General features: G+C 42.2%; 1 protein-coding gene across 4 annotated transcripts; it reads left to right on the top strand.

Moving 5' to 3' along the window:
* Window positions 1–53: 53 nt before the first annotated feature.
* Window positions 54–17776, top strand: PPP1R8 (protein phosphatase 1 regulatory subunit 8). 4 transcript variants are annotated; one of them, XM_082348463.1, is made up of 7 exons: window positions 54–198; window positions 2099–2159; window positions 6765–6918; window positions 8516–8736; window positions 10322–10466; window positions 14767–14831; window positions 16317–17776. In XM_082348463.1, the coding sequence occupies exons 1-7, from the start codon at window positions 143–145 to the stop codon at window positions 16668–16670; spliced, it is 1056 nt and encodes a 351-aa protein (XP_082204589.1). In that variant the 5' UTR covers window positions 54–142; the 3' UTR covers window positions 16671–17776. The 4 variants fall into 4 exon arrangements, with proteins under 4 accessions (XP_082204589.1, XP_082204590.1, XP_082204591.1 ...); XM_082348464.1 differs by lacking the exon at window positions 2099–2159 and adding an exon at window positions 7689–7970 and having other exon boundaries at window positions 118–198; XM_082348465.1 differs by lacking the exons at window positions 54–198; window positions 6765–6918 and having other exon boundaries at window positions 2143–2159.
* The last annotated feature ends 775 nt before the right edge of the window (window positions 17777–18551 follow it).

Raw genomic sequence — 18551 nt, 5'->3', positions numbered from 1 at the left:
TGCGTCTGCGCGTCCATGCGTGCGTGGGTGGGCGCGCGCGCGCGCGCATACGCACAGGCTGCTGGGAAGCCGCCTCTCTCCGCTGGGTCTTCCAGTTTCCCGGCGTGCTTCAGGCCCGCCAAATGGGAGGGGGAGAAGCAAGATGGCGGCAGCCGCGAACTCCGGCTCTAGCCTCCCGCTGTTTGACTGCCCGACCTGGTGAGTGGCGGGGCGACCAGCGCTGGAGTGGCCTGGCCTACGCTGGCCAGGGCTGGCCGGGCGGCTCATTTCTCGCAGCGAGCCGAGCGGCCCAAAGACCCTGGGACTGACTGAGGGAAAGCTGTCTGTCGGGCCGGGCGGCGTGTGGAGGAACCGGGAACCCGGAGCCCGGGCCCAGGAACTGAGAAAACCCAGAGTTGGGGGCTCTGAGGCGCTCGCTTAGGCAGCCCCTCGGGCAATCAGCTGGTTGCCGGGGCGCTTCGGGGCCTTGACCCCGAACTTACCCCAACTCCTGACCGTCTGGTGCTCTTGTGGAGCATCGTATCTGCCCCCCTGCTCTCTGTCCCGAGCGCGCACGAGCTAGCTTCCCGGCCCCGGCGCCCCCCTCAGAGCCCCGCATCCCGCGGTTGTTGCTGCAGCCTGGGTGCGGCACTTGCCTGTCCCTGGCAGACTGGGAGCTCCCTGAGGGCAGGAACGGCCCTGACCTACCCCCACGCTTGCCTCAGCGACCAGCGCGAAGCCGGGCACCAGAGGGCATCCTTGCTTGTTAGGATGAACCCCTTTCCTCCTTTCGCAAGTTCTTGGGGAAAATGGAATAATTTTAGTCTTTGAGTAAAGTACACGATGAATACATATGAATTGCCTTGCAAGGAGACCCATCCGAGTTGGGGCTATTTCTGCTCATCACGGCGTATTGTTTGTGTTTCTCTCTGGCCCCCGTTATATAGAGATCCTCAAGGGCAAGGGCTGCCTAACGCATCTTTATATTCCCAGTTCCTAGAGTTCCTAGGCCTGAGCCTGGCACATAGTAGGAGTTCAGAAAGCATGTTTTGGACGTAACTTGGCTTTCCCTGTTTTCCAGACAAAATGGGCTTTTGTCCAATGCACTTGTCTTACTAGCAACCTCCATAGAGGAGTTGGGTCAGGATTGTGAGATGACTGTGTTGCATCTTAAGTTAGATGTAAACAGGTGCATTTTTGTGTGTGCACATGTAGGGACTCTGGCAAGATTGTTCATCCTTCAAACTTCGAAGGAGCAAACACAGGAAGCAAGTGAATGTGTGGCTATTTTCTGGGTCCCTCTGTACTTTTGTAACACGCAGTTGCTTCAGTCTGCAAATTCTGTGTCCATTTTGGTTCCTTGCTGCATTGATTTCAGAAGTTGGGCCAGGACAGTAAACTTATAGTTAGAAGAGACTGTATTAGATCACCTGCCATTTCCTCAGCGTCTGTTAGGCACCAGGCACTGTGTTAGGTGCTTTGACATATATGTATCTCCCTTGGATGGTGTGGTTACAGGAGTGTAGAGAAAAGTTCCCTTAACCATGCCATTGTAGAATGACCTGTTCAAGGTTAACAAATACGTCTTGTATTTATTGGTACCTGGTTTCATGGGCATAGTTTTGGATTGACCTAGCTCCCTAATTACACTTCTCTGATTTGGACTCAGAGCTCGGGACAGTACCCTCTGCTTATTCTGTGATAAGTCTAGTCTTGATCAGCCCCAGACACCAACTGATTTATTCTGCCTTTATATGGTATTAATGGTAGTGGAAAATCTTAGATTCAGACTCCAAGTGACCAGACAACCCCAGCTATACTACTTGCACTCTTTGTGCGCTTTTTCTCCAAGGTGGATAATCCAGTGTTAAAATATGGGTTTCTTTGGTGCTGCTCTAAATACAGATCCACTAAAATATGTTTCAGAGCAATTGAGTCACTGGGGAAGTAAGTGTCAAATGTAGAAAGGAGCTATAATAACAGTGAAGTAGATGGCATTTCTGCTTGAACGTGAACTAATTATAGGCTAGTAAGAGAGCTACAGTGTTGAATGGGATAATGATTGTAAATGGCATTTACAAACTCATCCTGAAAATGTTTTTTCACACGTATTTTTCAGGGCAGGTAAACCCCCTCCTGGTTTACATCTGGATGTAGTCAAAGGAGACAAGCTAATTGAGGTATGGAAATACATGTCTTCCCTTTTTTTCCCACCACACTAAAGATTTTTGCCAGTGACTCACTTTTCCACCTCCTCTCCTGTGCTTTGTTTTCCAGAAATGCTACTTTCGTTCATCCTGATTTTTTTTTCTATTAAAAGCACATGGTGATATAACACATTAAAACCATGTATCTCCACAGACACTCAGTTTTTTGTGACTCCTCTCACCTTCCAAATGAAGGGTTTTAATAGATCATGGGCTTGTAGGCCTCAATCAAACTGGATGCCCTATAACTTGGTGAATTCCTTCTCTCTGAGTATGTGGAGTTGTATGGAAGGTGCAAGATCTGTAGTAATTGAAGAAGAAAGTGAATGATGTAGATTGAATTTAACTTTTAAGTTGCTTTTATGAGATTCAAGCCAAAACTCTTCAAAGAAGATAGTAAACTAAGATACTTGCTCAAAGAAGAGAATGGAAATGGTGACAAAATTCATTCATTCATTCAAAACATTTACTGAGTACTTATTATGTGCCAGTCACTGTGCTCGGCATAGGACTATAGCAGTGAACAGAACAAACGTGGTTCCTGTCCTCAAAGAAATCATCTGATGGGAACAATAGAATCACACAAAAATTTGCATGATTATAATTGAAATAAGTACTATAAAGGACAAGTTGAGCAGAATTCCAGCTTTTCTATAAGTCTCTAAAATGAAAACCACATAGAACTTCAAGAGAACATGAATTTTGATTAGCTGTTAGGTTGTGTACTTTTTTTTAATCCTTATGTTACCATTTATTTACCAAGAGATGGAGATTAAGCCCACTCTGACTGTGGAGTTGTGAGTCTCTGTGTCTTCAACCAATTTTATGTTTGCTTGCTCAGATAGAATTTAAGTTCAAGGCCCTATTATTGAGTGCAGTTATTTTTCTTTGTTATATATAGTAAAAACATTGCACTCCATAATGAAAAGCTATCTTTGAGGTCTCCTGCAGGATGTTCTATAAATACACTCTTTTCACTTTCAGGATGTTGTAGAGATACCCACGTATTTTGCAAAGTATTAAGGCATGAGTTGTGATGAATTCTCTTATTAATTCATCAAGCCCTGAGCCAGTCACTTAGAGCCCCTTTGTCATGTGTTCTTCTATCTTAAAGGTTACAGAGTACCCAGGTTATTCAAGGGAATAAGTTAGCTAAAATGTTTTTTGTTTTGTTTTGTTACACTGTAGACTGTTCCACACATATAAAATATTATTGCTAAATAGATATATAGGAGTCTTTTTTTTTTTAAACCAGAATTTAGTAAATCTTTAGTTTACTACAGGAAGAAACAGACAAGGAGGGCTAGCTTTAATGATAATGTCATATTCCTCTGCGAAATAATTTATATTTTCAAAGCACTCTGACTTGTCAAACATCCTTCTAATTACTGGTTTCCATTAAGTGATAATGTTCTCTTTCAGTGCTCTTAGGTGTGCTGAGTTGCCACAAAACTGTCATGTTACAATCCTTAGACATCACTGTATTGTTTCTGAGAGGAATAGACCCGAGATGTGCTTATTTTTTAAGGACTTAGGCAGCACTTGATACTAACCGAGCTATCTGTGTCCTAGCCTTGTGTCAGAGGCTTGTGATGTGTTGTGATAGCTGGGTTTAAGAAGTGCAATATTAAAACAAAAGCCATGAGTCTTTTAAGCCCAGTGTGTAAAGATACACTCTGAGTTATAACTCAGAGGCACAACTGGATAATGGTACTAGCCATAGCTAGTTAAGAAATTGTGGCTTAGTGGCTATTGAAAGACCAATGCATTATTTCATTCACTTGGACAGAAGAAGCATATTGTCCAAGAATTCACACATTTTCTTGCTTCTGAGGCATACTATTTTTTTCCCTACATTTTCACATTTCTATAATGGAGATGCCTTTAATAGTGAATGTATATATTTAATTTGGAGGCCCTTTCTTTTTTTTCCCCTCTAAACACCTAAATCGCTGGTACTGGCAGCTTAGAATCATAGAAATGTGGTCAATTTTATATTAGAACCCAAGTGCTGGTGATCTTCTGTACTGTTTCTTTAAGTCTAGCCTATGAACACTGTGGTTAGCAAATTTAACCTTATGAGGACATAATCTATGTGCATATAAATATGAATGAGAAATGCAGTGAGATTCAACCTGCATAGATATTACCTAGAGAGAATAAGATGCTGAAATTTCAGGGTTCTCTCAATTCTGAAGCAATGTCTTATTTTTAACCCAAGTCTTAATACTTGGGTCTGAGCAGACATGGGGATACTTGTGTGACTGAGCTGTCAGACTGTTGTTGAATCTTGGTGCTCCCTAGCACTAGGGGCCTGGGACAAGCTCTGCCAGCAGCAGGTGGGCACTGCTGGACAGGGTTTCCCAGAGGTGACCCCCATACCTATTTTGAGCCTTAAAGGCTAAGCTGGAAAGGAACTGGGTAAGTGATTGTTTAAAAAACAATTAAGAGTGTGACCCATAGTACTTGTTCACTCCTTAAAATGTTTTTTGCCATATGGTGGCTTTTTTGATGCAGGAAGAGTGAAGAAAATATATAATGTAGGGGTTTAAAAAGCTTAGACTCTGAAGTCAGACAAACCTGAATTTCTAATCCAGTTTATAAATATCTAGCTATGTGAACTTGCATATATTAATTAATTTCTTTGTGCCTCAACTTTTCCTATCTATAAAAATAGGAATAATAGTGCCTGCCTACTTCACAGAGTGGTTGTGAGGATGAAATGACATAGCATAAAACTCATAGTGCATAGGCACATAACTACTTAGCAGTTGTTAACTGTTATCAGTACGTGAGGTGTATTTCTGGTTTTGTAAGAACACTGAAGCATAGGGGAGAATTGTAGCCCACTGTGGATTCAATGACATAGCCAGGAATGAAATATAAGCCTCTTGATTCCTAGCCTGGTACATCCTAATTTGACTATACTTCCCTATTCAACTTTGTGCTGTCTTCTCTCAGGGATTTTAGAAGGAGCATAGTGTGAAATGTGAACTAGAGCTTAGTGAGACCTTGTGTTTAAAGGAAAAACAGGGAATTCCCTGGCGGTCCAGTGGTTAGGACTCGGCACTTTCACTGCCGAGGGCACTGGTTCAGTCCTTGGTGGGGGAACTAAAATCCCCGCGAGCCGCGTGGCACGGCCAAAAAAAACCCCCAAAACTTAAAGGAACAACATAATGTATATGAATGAGGGTTATTCTTCAAAGTACTCATATTGTAGACTTTAAGAACTGAAAGCAGTGTTAGCGAAAATTTATCTAGAGTCCTTCATCTATGATGGCCCAGTCTACAACCAGTCTGTGGCAAAGGCTTTACTGATCTAGGATTAAAAGAAAAATAAAGACAGTGTAGTGAGTTTTTCATATATTCAGCTCAAAGAGTGGTCCTTTATCCTTCTTCTTACTTATTTGTTAAAATGACCTATCTTTCATAAAATGATTATAATATTGATTGGTGACAATTAAAAAAATTGTTCTCATATGGCAAAAGAAAAGTTAACAGTACTATGTCAGCCCCTACAATTTTTAAAATAATAGATTGCTGGTCTGCGAAATCCTCTTTTCTGCTATTATATTGGGACCTTATACAGTTTCGTTTTTTCCAGTACCACAGCAGTGGCTAGAAACATTTTGGAGCTCTTCTCAGAATTGTTTCAGACCCATGGCACTGTTGTTTAGAATGTTATCATTGCAGGTCATTTCACATCTGAGTTTAAACCCCAGATCTGCTACTTAACCAGCTGGACTGCCTTGGATGCGTGGCTTCATCTCTCTGAATCTATTTTCTTATGTTTAACAATAAAGGTGATACTTGGTTCACAGAGTTGTTTTGAGGATTAGATGACATAATACTTAAAAATGCCTGGCAATAATAGTCCTTCAGTAAATGTTTAATCGCTACATCCCCTTCCCCCAAACCTGGAAAATCTTTGCCCTGTGAGGTTGTTCCATATTTGGACACAGCAAATACTCATTTAGAGTTAACTTTGAGTAATGCTTTTTTGTGGCCAAAATGAAATGGGACAATAAAGTTAGATTTAGAGGCTCATACAATGATGTCTAATGTAATTCTAGTTTCTCAAGAGGGTTCCAGAAATACTCTGGGTCTCTGGCAGCATGATTAGAATATAGATAGGTGTCTATATCCCCTTCCTTTGTGAACCAATTGATAATCTTCATTTGAATATATATTTTTCTGAAAAGCGGTCTTATTACTTTATAGGCATACTTTGTGTTTCCTGCTTGACCTAAAATTAAGATTCAGTGAAATCTTAAATTTCCAATGGACAGAAGACAACCACTCTTGCATGCCATTTACATCTAATAGGATTAGGAAAGTTCTTTTCATATCAACACTAAACATTTGACCACTACATTTGGGGAGATTAATTGCCATCCATCCCCCAATGTTAATAAATTATTCTGAGCTCTTTATCTTGAAAATAATAGTAAATATAAATATATATATTTCCTTTGACAAGGAATTTTATCTTAAGATGCTCTACTTAGTTTATTGGAAGAATTTTTGCTAAACCCTGTTGAAACAAGCTTTAAGTAATATTTAATTTAATTTATTTAGAAACTGATTATTGATGAGAAGAAGTATTACTTATTTGGGAGAAACCCTGATTTGTGTGACTTTACCATTGACCACCAGTCTTGCTCTCGGGTCCACGCTGCCTTGGTCTACCACAAGCATCTGAAGAGAGTTTTCCTAATAGATCTCAACAGTAGTAAGTAACTCATATCCCATCCTATTTCACACATTGTCTTTTGGGCAGTGTGAAAATGCTCTTTGGGTTCTTCAGTTTTGAAGTCGTGTTTTGTTGCTCATCAAGGAAGTTTATGTTTGGTTTTTAAAGTAGTCGTTCTCCATTCCTGTGATATTTCCTATTTTACTGAAATAATTGATGACTGGAGAGAGAAGAGGGTTTTGGGGAGCACTTTCCTGGAGAGAGCAATAGGTATATACAGAGAACAGAAAAAAGCACCCAGGAACTAGGGAATGTGTTTATAGGCCCATGATAGATTGTGGTCCAATTTAAGCAGAAGCTGTGATTAGCTCCATTAATGTAGTAGAGTTGTAGTACAGTAGGACATTAAAAAGAAAACAAAAACTTGTTTTGACCAAAAGTTAATTTTTTATAATGGGCTCTTTATCCCAGCTACATTTTGCTGTGACTATTAATAATATCAATTTTAATTCTATGAGCACACTCCAACTAATAAGATTTTCAAGTTTGTCAAAGATAATCCCAGAAATGCAGTTGAGAATTGGCTGCATGGGGCCTTGAAATTTGTTCATTTTTGCCTATGTATAATTACAGCTTGAAATGTAAAGGATCTGCTTCCTGGGTTGACCGTGTTTTACTCCTTTCCCCGCTCCCCATACACACGCACACATCACCCCAGTATGCTTATATAATGGTTTTGGAGAGCCTTGTCTCATAAGTACTTACTTGCAAATTTATCTCATCTTTTCTCTCCATTTCATAATATACAGAATGCAGACATGGAAAAATATCCAGACTCTCCAGTAGGATTTTGGCTTGCCTTGCCATTGATATTGCACCTGTTTCAGCCAACCTCATTTCTTATCCTGGGGAAACCCCAAGCATAACTGCCACCAGTCCAGCAATTTCTATGTTCCTTAGACTTGGGGCTGGAGAGGTCAGACCATAGCAATTCCTGTCTTCTACCTTAGGGGGCATGCCTATTGCTGGGTTGGAGCCATTCCTGCTGGACCCAGAATGGAGCCAAGCCTGTCTGGCAGCAGAGAGCAAGTGTAAGAAATCCACTGAAGAGATTCAAGATTCAGTGAAGGAGTTTCCTTTTCATTGTGACCCATGACAAGGGATGCAAAGTGGACCCAGTGCCATTTCCATTTTAAAAAGCAAAACTGGGCTTCCCTGGTGGCGCAGTGGTTGAGGGTCTGCCTGCCAATGCAGGGGACACGGGTTCGGGCCCTGGTCTGGGAGGATCCCACATGCCGCGGAGCGACTGGGCCTGTGGGCCACAATTGCTGAGCCTGCGCATCTGGAGCCTGTGCTCCGCAGCGGGAGAGGCCGCGATAGTGAGAGGCCCGCGCACCGCGATGAAGAGTGGCCCCCACTTGCCGCAACTGGGGAGGGCCCTCGCACAGAAACGAGGACCCAATGCAGCCATGGATAAATAAATAAATAAATAAATAAATAAATAAATAAATAAATAAATAAATAAAATTTAAAAAACAAAACTGATGTGCTGGCAGGAGCTACTCTTCCTTCTACAACTCAGGTTTGTTTGTTTGTTTGTTTTCCTCTCTTACATTTCTGATTCGGTTATTCCCAGCACACGGCACTTTCTTGGGTCACATTCGGTTGGAGCCTCACAAGCCTCAGCAAATTCCCATCGATTCCACGGTCTCATTTGGTGCATCCACAAGGGCATACACTCTGCGTGAGAAGCCTCAGACATTGCCATCGGCTGTGAAAGGAGATGAGAAGATGGGTGGAGAGGATGATGAACTCAAGGGCTTACTGGGGCTTCCAGAGGAGGAAACAGAGCTTGATGTAATTCCATTGTCTATGTCATTGTTATGTCTTTTGGGACTCTGGCTTTTGCAGTATGTAGCTGTTCTGTGTAGTTTGAAATGCCAGTGACTTAGCAACTGGAGGTTTTCTTGAGCCCAGTGATAAGCCTTTGCCACTTTGGCAGTGTGGTGTGGCCCTTGGAGAGCTGCATTGTGTGGGTTTGGTTATGTATAACCAGGGCTAACTAGGAGACTGGATCTCCTGCCAGTAGACCCTTATGGTTGTCTTGTGCACCTTCAGTGGATGTTAGAAGCCAAGGCTGGGAGTTACGTTTCTCTAGAGCTGCACTGTCCAGTGCAGTAGCCACTAACCACATTCCAAGTACTCAGTAATCACATGTGGCTAGTGACTAACCATATTGAATAGCACTGATAGAAAACATTTCTATCATCCAGAAAGTTTGTTTGAACAACACTAGCTTACAGAGATTGAAGCTTTCATTCATTTATGTAGCTCTTTTTGATATTGTCCAGTCAGCCCAAGAATCTTCTGAGTAGAACTTGATTACTTCTGCTCTGGGCCTGGCTGCCCTGAAGGCCATGAATTTTACAAGATTTAATTTTAATGTGCTAAGGTTTTCTTTTCTAGAGCTGACCCCAGTAGTTTGTGATGTAGCGTTTGTCTTCACATGTCTATCACTGCATTGGTGTGACCGGTCTATCCAGGTAGATCAAACGCCAGCCTGTCCTTAACCACCCACATGCATTTACTATTCTTGTATACCGAGACAGTTTCCCAGCCCTTAGGAAGAAAAGCACAGTAGTAGTCTTACAACTTAGAAGTTATTTTGTTCTAAAGAAGTAGCCTCATAGCCAGGGACCTGGTTGGCAGTCGCTCTTGCCCATTCTCTTCCAGGCTGCTTCCATGCCTTCCTGTCTTTTAGTTCAGTATGTTATGTCATCTCTGGGTCCTTGTTCTCAAGACATTTGGGATGTCTCAAACTGCAGTACAGATTGGAATAAGTCCAGGTGATTGGGAAGAGGCAGGCAGCAGTGATGAGGCCAAGTTAATCACTGAGATGGATGGATAGTTATGAGTAGAAATGGGGCCAGATGAAGGGATGGGGAGTGACAAAATATTAATGCCAGATATTCAGTGCACTGGTAATGTCCTTAAGTTTTAAAGGAGAGAGCTACTGGGAAAGAAGCTGTCAATTGTCCTTTCTCGTTTCTGTTACTTAAAGACAATCCTTGGATATCTTCCCAGTTGTATTCCTTTAATTCTCAGCATGAAAACATGATAAACTTTCTTCAAAAAAACCCAAAACCTCAACTCAAGGGTTTTTGCACAGATGACCTGTCTTCAGCTCAAGGTCCTTCACTCCCTTTTGAATATCACTGCCCCACTAGTCAATGAAGATGTTCCACATTCTGTCAAATTGAGGCTTGCTGGTATTAGCTGTCTATGGATGGTAATGAATCTTTTCTGAATGCAGAAAAGAATTTCATCTGTGTGGAGAGGTCAAGGTTAGCTCCTAATACCTTCCTGCCCTTTATTTGGTAATATTCTCCTTCAAATTCCTTGTGTACTTATTCCTGTCTTTCCTGTGTGAACCCTGTCCCAGAACCTGACGGAGTTCAACACTGCCCACAACAAGCGGATTTCCACTCTCACCATTGAGGAGGGGAATCTGGACATTCAGAGACCAAAGAGGAAGAGGAAGAACTCACGGGTGACCTTTAGTGAGGATGATGAGATCATCAACCCAGGTGAGGTATCTTCCTGGTTTTTTCTGATGAAAAAGCTGTGATGTCAGAGAGTAGTGTACACAACCTGTAGGTCAGTTGTAATGTTTCTCTACAAGGTTTAGGATAACAGGTGCTATGTTGAGGGGAGATATTTTTGTACAGAACAGGCATACCTTGGAGATATTGTGGGTTCAGTTCAGGCATTGCAATAAAGCAAGTCACACGAATTTTTTAGTTTCCCAGTACGTGTAAAAGTTACGTTTACACTACTTCAATCTGTTAAGTGTGCAATAGCATATGTCTAAAAAAGACAATGTACGTACCTTAATTAAAAAATACTTTATTGCTAAAAGATGCTAGCCATGCTAGTCTGAGCCTTCAGTGAGTTGTAATCTTTTTGCAATAGTAACAACAAAGATTGCTGATCACAGAGCACTATTACAACTATAATAATAATGGAAAAGTTTTAAATATTGTGAGAATTACCGAAATGTAACACAGAGACAAGAAGTGAGTGAATGCTGTTGGGAAAATGGCACTGATAGACCTGCTTGATGCAGGGTTTCCACAAACCTTCAATTTATAAAAAACTCAGTATCTGTGAAGTGCAGTAAAACAAGATATACCTGTACATTGATGGAGTGCCCTGAAACTCAAGCATTATCCAGTTGCAATGTGAAAGAAGTAGGCGGAGGAAGGCTGTAATTCTCCTTTGCTGATCCAGGTATAGTGGAGTTTAAGTATAGGTCAGAGCAGACACTATTGTCATGGGGTTCCATGTATGATTGGTAACTCTAAGATTGGAGAACTTTCTGCCACTATTAATCGCATTGAAGACTTGCCTCTGTAAGGTCGTAATTTATAGATAGATTGTATGGAAACGTCAGCAAGATGAGAGCATCAGTTTCTGGGAAGGCCATTGAGTTTACCCATTTGTTCCATCATTCAACATTCATTTATTGGGCTCATGTTATATCTCAAGTACTCTGGGAGGTGGATGGCATGGAGCTGGGAGGTGCAGTTTATACAGTGAAGATGGAATTGGGATTCCAAAAATCTTGTTTGAAAATAAACCTTCATGGATGTAAACAAGGATCCCAGACTAACAAGTTGCTTTTATATCCCAAATTGAAATGCAGTGAGAATAACTTTCAAGTCCTGCATTTAGTTTCAGAATGTCAATTATTTAAATGGGGAAAATCTGCTCCAGTGACAGCTCATGGAAAAAAAAAAGGTATAAGGATTTTAGTTAGTTAAAAATGCAGTCTGAGTCATCAGGGGGATGTGGAAACTAATCAAGTACAGTTTAAGATTGCATTAATAGAATAATGGGGGACAGTAACCCGGTGGCCTGTGTTCTGAGCAGAACTCACCCAAATGTGTTACTAAATGCAAGCATGGCCTTAAGTACTAAATGTGTTATGTAGTCTTGAGGGGAGGAGGAGACTCCCAGCTATGGAAAGTGGTCCCTAAATGCTGGGAACTGTGCATGAAGGAGAGTAGATTGGAGGGAGGCACCCTGAGGTGGATGTTTGCAGGGCTGACCTTCGGGAGGAAGGAGTAGGCGAAACCAGAGCCTGTGAGTAGCAAGTATTTGGCTCAGCATAAAAAGCAACAACAAATCCTTCTTATATTTAGAAGAAGAATTAAAAGAATTCCTGTGAAAGAGATTGGGGCATTCATTCTAGTGACTTTTGTTCACTTTCTGATGATGTGTGAAGTGGAATGAATTACTTCTCAAAGTAGTGAAGGCCCAAGGGAAATGTTTGGGCAGGAGCTGGATGACTAACCTGGGAAGTTTATTTCTGAGTGCCAGATAAGAGTTTCTAGGGGTTGGATCTAGACATTTGTAGTTTTAATAAGCTCCTGTTTGTACTGATGAACAGCCAACAGTTTGGGAATCACTGAACTAGATAATTTAAGTCTCTTTCAGGACTCGGGGTCTGATATGTTCTGTTTTTCTCCTTGAAAATTATTGTGGGACTTCCTGGCAATTCAGTGGTTAAAACTCCGCACTCCCTGGTTGGGGAACGAAGATCTCACATGCCGTTCGGCATGCCCAAAAAAGAGAAAAAGGGAAAAAAAGAAAATTATTGTCCTGAAGCTTTATTAAGGCAGTACGTTCAGGCAGAGTATGGCATAGTGTTTAAGAGCGTGGGCTCTGATCAGAGGGCCTAGGTATGAAATCCACCTCTCTGCTTAGTAGCTCTGTGACCCTGGCCAGTGACATGACTACTGGCCTCAGGATTGGTGGGGAGATTAAATGATTAATATATGTGAAAATACCTCATATCTGTGCTTGGCACTCAGTAGCCCTTGTCCTCTTCATCATCTGCCACCCCTTTTGCCTTTACCTATGCAGACTTTGCTATACTAGAAGTAGACTTAGCAAGAAACTTCTCGGTAGATCTTCCAGGAGCAGAGATTTCCTGCAATGGGCAGACCCCCTCTCTAGGAGTCGAATGGCTAGAGAACGAGGAGAGGGTGAGAGGCCTGAGCACCATTCAGCCAGCACAGGACAGGGTCCCCCAGATGGCTTAGCCCCTACTTCCGCAGGCCTCTTGTGTCTGTGGGCCACATACCCCGTTAGCCACGCCTCTTGGGCTCCAGTTGCTCTTGCACTTGATTTAGCTTTCCTGAAGGGATGATTGGAGCAGGGCTGTTATGGTAATGAGAGAGAAAATAAGGGTGCCTTTTTTAGAGACCTCTCCTTCCTGATGAACCTGGATATCTTTTCCTCTTTCTTCTTCCATATAGAAGCTATTCATTCATTGAACATCGATTGTTTGTGAAAATAATTCCAGGGTATATTCCTTAGAGGCATCCTAATATGTGAAAAGCCAGACTTAAAACAAATAAACCGGGGACTACTTATTCAAATTAAATAAGGAATCTTTGTATTCCAGAGGGACTCACGGGAGTGTTTCTTTAAATAGCAAGTGCCCTCAACGCATTAAAATAAGGTGTACAACATCTATTAGGGAAACGACTCCTTTCCTACCACTATATTAAGATAAAAGGGCCCTGGAGTAGTTTTCTCTAGCAATGATAATAAGTCTATGCTTGCCTGTTTCCCCACACTCAGTCTTCAGTGAGAAAACTGTTCATTCTAGGTGATCCAGCCCAATTCTCCCCTCTGTGCTCCAAGAAAACTATTTTTGCACCACTCTTCAAGCACCTCCATTGTATTCTAGCCTATCTGGCTTTACAACTGTGAACTCCTTACAGGCAGGACGGTGTCTTGCTCTTTATTTCCATGCCTGATGTCCAGTAAATGAGAGACTGACTGACTTAAGCATGTCCCTTACTTGGTCTTAGTGCATTCTTCTGGCACAGTGAATGAATGAAGCTAGAAGCTTCGTAGGGTACAATAGTGTGTGTATAAGCTGTGAAAAGGGAGCCGCTCTCCCACCCTGCCTGGACAGGGGCTTCAGATCCTTTAGTGAGTCTTAATTGTACAGGCGTAACTTGGTGGAATTGTGGGTTTGGTTCCAGACCACTTCAGTAAAGTGAATATCAAAGCTAGTCACACATATTTGTTTGATTTGCCAGTGCATATAAAAGTTACATTTACGTTATATTGTAAACTGTTAAGTGTGCAGTAGCATTATGTCTACAAAAGCAATGTACTTGTTTCTTTACAATGCCTTAATTACAAAATACTTTATTGCTAAAAAATGCTAACCATCATCTGACAATGCATGGTTGCCACCAACCTTCAATTTGTTGTTGTTTTTATTTTAAAAAACAACATCTGCAAAGCACAGTAAAGTGAAACTCAATAAAACAAGGTATGCCTATATACAGTTGTTCAGGTTGAAAGGCAAAGTTAAGCTAGAAGCCTTGGGTCTGAATCCTAATTCTGTTATTTGCTAATGAGTGGGTGTTAGCAAGGTATGTGGTGTGTGACCTCTTTTTATCACTAACATGAGATTATTGATGTCTTCCCTCAAAAGAGGGAGGTATGTGGAATGGGAGAGAACCTGGGGAAGCCAGCGTAGCACATGGTCCAGAGCACAGGCCTGTTTCTGGCTGCTTAGATTTATATCCTGGCTCCTCTCCAGCAAGGTGACTGGGCCGGTCACTTTCCTCCTCCAAGCCTGAGTTTGTTTTCTCATCTATTAAATGTTTATTGTAGTGGTACTTACCTCATAAGGTTGTTGTGAGGATTTAACACAGTACCCAGTAAACACTTGAAGTGTTAGCTGTATTTTACTGTTTTAATATGAATTATTGTGATTGCTTTGTTCGCATTGAGCCCTGTAACCTTAATCCTCCCAGTTGATTACTGAACTAACCCTGCCCTCGTGTCTTTTTGCAGAGGATGTGGATCCCTCAGTTGGTCGCTTCCGGAACATGGTGCAGACTGCAGTGGTCCCAGTCAAGGTAGGAAGCATGTTGTGACAGTGTTTGAAATGTCATATAGTCTGGTTTAGAAACCCACTCTTACATGTAGGTAAGTGTTAAGTGTGTGCTTAATTTTAAAACATTCTTTGCTCCTTTCCCATTTTTCATACTGTGGAAATCCATTTACCCATCTGGGTGTAGGGATCCTGGAGTGCCATAGAGAGGCTGCAGGTGACCAACTAGCTTGATCCTGCATGTAAATTATGGTGTGATGTGGGTCTGTAAATTTACCTCCCAGCAGGGTGCAGAGAGACCCACCTTTCTTTAACCTTCCCTTCTTGACTCAAAGTAAGCTATTAGGCAAAGAAGAGACATTGTTGCATTTCTGCATGGCACCTCTGGCCTTTACCACATCTTTATTTTGTGAATGGGGATGGCACAGATAGGAAAGCCAGCCCACATTGGATTAGGTTTAAAGAGCAGCTCTGTTGAAGAACCAAGAGGTGGAAGTTACAGAGATGTTCTGATTGCTCAACATGTGGAGAACCACCTGCCAGCTAGGGCGCCAAAAGGGAACAAATGGCCCCTGGAAGTAGATCCCTATTAGTAGAGGTATTCAAAATGTGATTGGAAGATGCTGGTCAGAGATGCTATAGCGAGTTCTATTTTTAAAAAAATCTTTAGAATATATTAGAATAGATTGATAAAATGTGTCAAGTTCATGCAAAAGGAATAGAGGGGTGAGGGAGGATCTTTCATTGAACTTTAGTCCAGTGTGAAAAAGTATAAGATGGAATTTTTCCATACAACTCCATAGTATTTGTGTCACATTTCCCCTTGGGCACTTTTCTCTTTTTTCTTCATCCTTTGGAATTTTCTGTTGTCTTTAAAGTATAATTTGAATTTTGACAGATATATACACCTGGGTAACCACCACCATAATCAAAATACAGATTTCCATCACCCCAGAAAGTTCCCCTGTCCCTTTGCTGTCAGTTTCCTCCCACTCCCAGGCAACCAGTAAGCTGCTTTCAGTCACTACAGATTTGTTCTGCTCTCAGATTAATGTTTAAAAATTAGGTGTCCAACAGGAAGATACTAACTTTTTATTTTCCCCCCCAAAAAGAAAAATTGAAATACTTACTACCATCAGTTATCACCTCTGATTCCTGAAAGGGCATTTTAACATTAAAAAAAAGAGGGAGGAGTATGACCTTAGGGTAAAGAATGGTCACTTAAACTGGATAAGTCTTACTTTATGAAAAGTTCACACACTAGCCTCATTTTTCTCAGTTTGACGTGGGATGGTGACCACTTTATGTGGGGCAGTGTTTGAGAGCCATGATGTTAGATGACCACTGTAAGGTCTCTCCAGACCCTGAGATTTCAGGACAGTGAGATGGGTTGTTTAGGAAACAAAACAAGTTAGAGGTTTAGGGGCCTTCCCCAGTTTTTTGAGGACTGCAATAGAACAGGCTAACAGCACTCTTGTGTCTCACTTCTTGTCTTCTCTATAAACCACAGAAGAAGCGGGTGGAGGGCCCTGGCTCCCTGGGCCTGGAGGAATCAGGGAACAGGCGCATGCAGAACTTTGCATTCAGTGGAGGACTCTATGGGGGCCTGCCCCCCACACACAGTGAAGCCGGCTCCCAGCCGCATGGCATCCACGGGACAGCACTCATCGGCGGCTTGCCCATGCCATACCCGAACCTCGCTCCTGACGTGGACTTGACTCCCGTCGTGCCGTCAGCAGTGACCATGAACCCTGCACCAAACCCTGCCGTCTATAACCCTGAAGCTGTCAACGAACCCAAGAAGAAAAAATACGCAAAAGAGGCTTGGCCGGGCAAGAAGCCCACACCTTCCTTACTGATTTGATATTTTTGGTAATGGAGGAGGGTGGGATTGGGTGGGAACGGGGTGGAAGGGTGATGGGGGAGCTAATGAACTAGGGAGAAAAACTTTCCATGTGTGCAGTATCGTCTTTCAGAATGTCTCCTGGGGTCCTAACCATGTAATATTAAAACTGGGGGTGGGGTTGAAGTATCCCAGAAAGACCTGTCTTCAGAACACTTTCATTGCAGAGAAATGTTTCATACATCCTTTTAAATAGACTGCCCTGGCTCATTTCCACGCTTTCCATTATTTCCTTTTTTCTTTTCTCCCTCTTTCTAGGATCATTTTTTAAAAAATCATTTACCCCAGGGAGAGACTCCAGGCCTTCAGGTTGAATGTAGAGCTGTGGAGGTGACAGTAGCATTGCCAGCCTTGTGGGTTCAACAGCCTGATTTATATTTACTATCCTGCAAGTCCCAGGTAGCAGAAGGGTTGCCACGGATTCCAGGTTAACAAGAGGGTTTAGAATGCTTCGGTTAAGCTAAGGTTTAAAACAACTCAGAAGTTTTCCTGGGTCAGTGGTTTTGAGGTCCAGTAGTTAGGCTTTTCTCTTTTGTCCTTTCTGTTAGAATGAGAACATTTTGATTTTTCTTCATCTGTGACCAGTGCCATAGACACAGGTTGATAGTTTTAAACTTACAGTATTGTTTGAACTTTATTTGTTTTTCTTGTCAAACCTGAGTACTCTACTTGCTGAGGTTTCTCATTCGATTCCAGAGTACTGTCCTCTACTCTCTAAGGCATTTCTTTCCTTTTCAAGTGTATTATGAAGGCAATAAAAAGGATATGACCAGTTAGAGCAATTTCAATTAAAAAGGAAAAGATTTTACTTTGAAGTAACGGATATCTCGAAGAGGACATTTTCAGATGTTGATTTGGAGGCTCTTTCCCCCCTCGACCGAGAGCTCTCGTTGTCCAGAGCTCCAAGACTAGACCTGGCTAACAAACATAGGAGACGAAGGTAGGACACATTGATGTGAGCTTTGTACAGAGATTTGTACATTTGTGTAATAGGCCTTTTCACGCTTTATGTGTAGCTTTTTACCTGTAACCTTTATTACATTGTAAATTAAACGTAACTTTTGTCATTCGGGTGCAGTCTGTGATTCAGTCGCTATCACCTATTTCTAGTGCCATTAGGGAATATTTGTCAAAGGTACAGCTGTCAGGCTTGGGAGGTGATGCTCTGTCCCCATTTTATTACTACAAATAAAGATGCCCCCTGATGAACGTGGAAATTCTAATTAGAGATTCCAGTCCCCAGACTGAAGCCTCAGCGAGCAAAGTGGGTTAAGAAGTGCTTGCTGCCCTTCATCAGGAGGCGGGGCCGCAGGTCTGACGAGGGAGACTGGGCTTTGGGGCCCTTGTCCTGGGTGTAACCATTGCCCTCTGGTTACAGCTGCATGCATTTGCGCTATAGCTCAGGAGGCACAGGAGTGAAAGGAAGCTAAAGATGAGTACGTTTAGAAGGGATTTCAGCCCGAGTTTGGATTGGATAGGTGTGTCTTGCATACTAGAACCTCATGTGCAGGAAGTGCATTTGTGTGTGGTGAGACTTACATATGTGGCTTTGTGGTGAAAATGCCAACTAGGTTCCAAATCCTTTAGATTGAGAGTGTGGACTCACGGCAGGAGCAGCCTGTTAAAGAACAGAGATCTGTAAAATCACAGACAAGTTAACTTCTCCACTGGCTTCCATAACAGTGAGTGTCCTCGTCTTTATGAGGGTACCTTCCTCTCATCACAGCGAAGGTTACTGTTAGTGCTGGTTAACTGTCACTCATTGAGCACCTGCCTACTGTGCCAGCCATCTACAAGCATGTCATTTAATTTTCATAGCCCTAAGAGGAATACTGTTTTTAT

Source organism: Balaenoptera borealis (genome assembly GCF_965194805.1).
Source record: "Balaenoptera borealis genome assembly, chromosome: 1".
Taxonomy (NCBI): Eukaryota; Metazoa; Chordata; class Mammalia; order Artiodactyla; family Balaenopteridae; genus Balaenoptera; species Balaenoptera borealis.
This window is presented reverse-complemented; position numbering and strand designations above follow the sequence as displayed.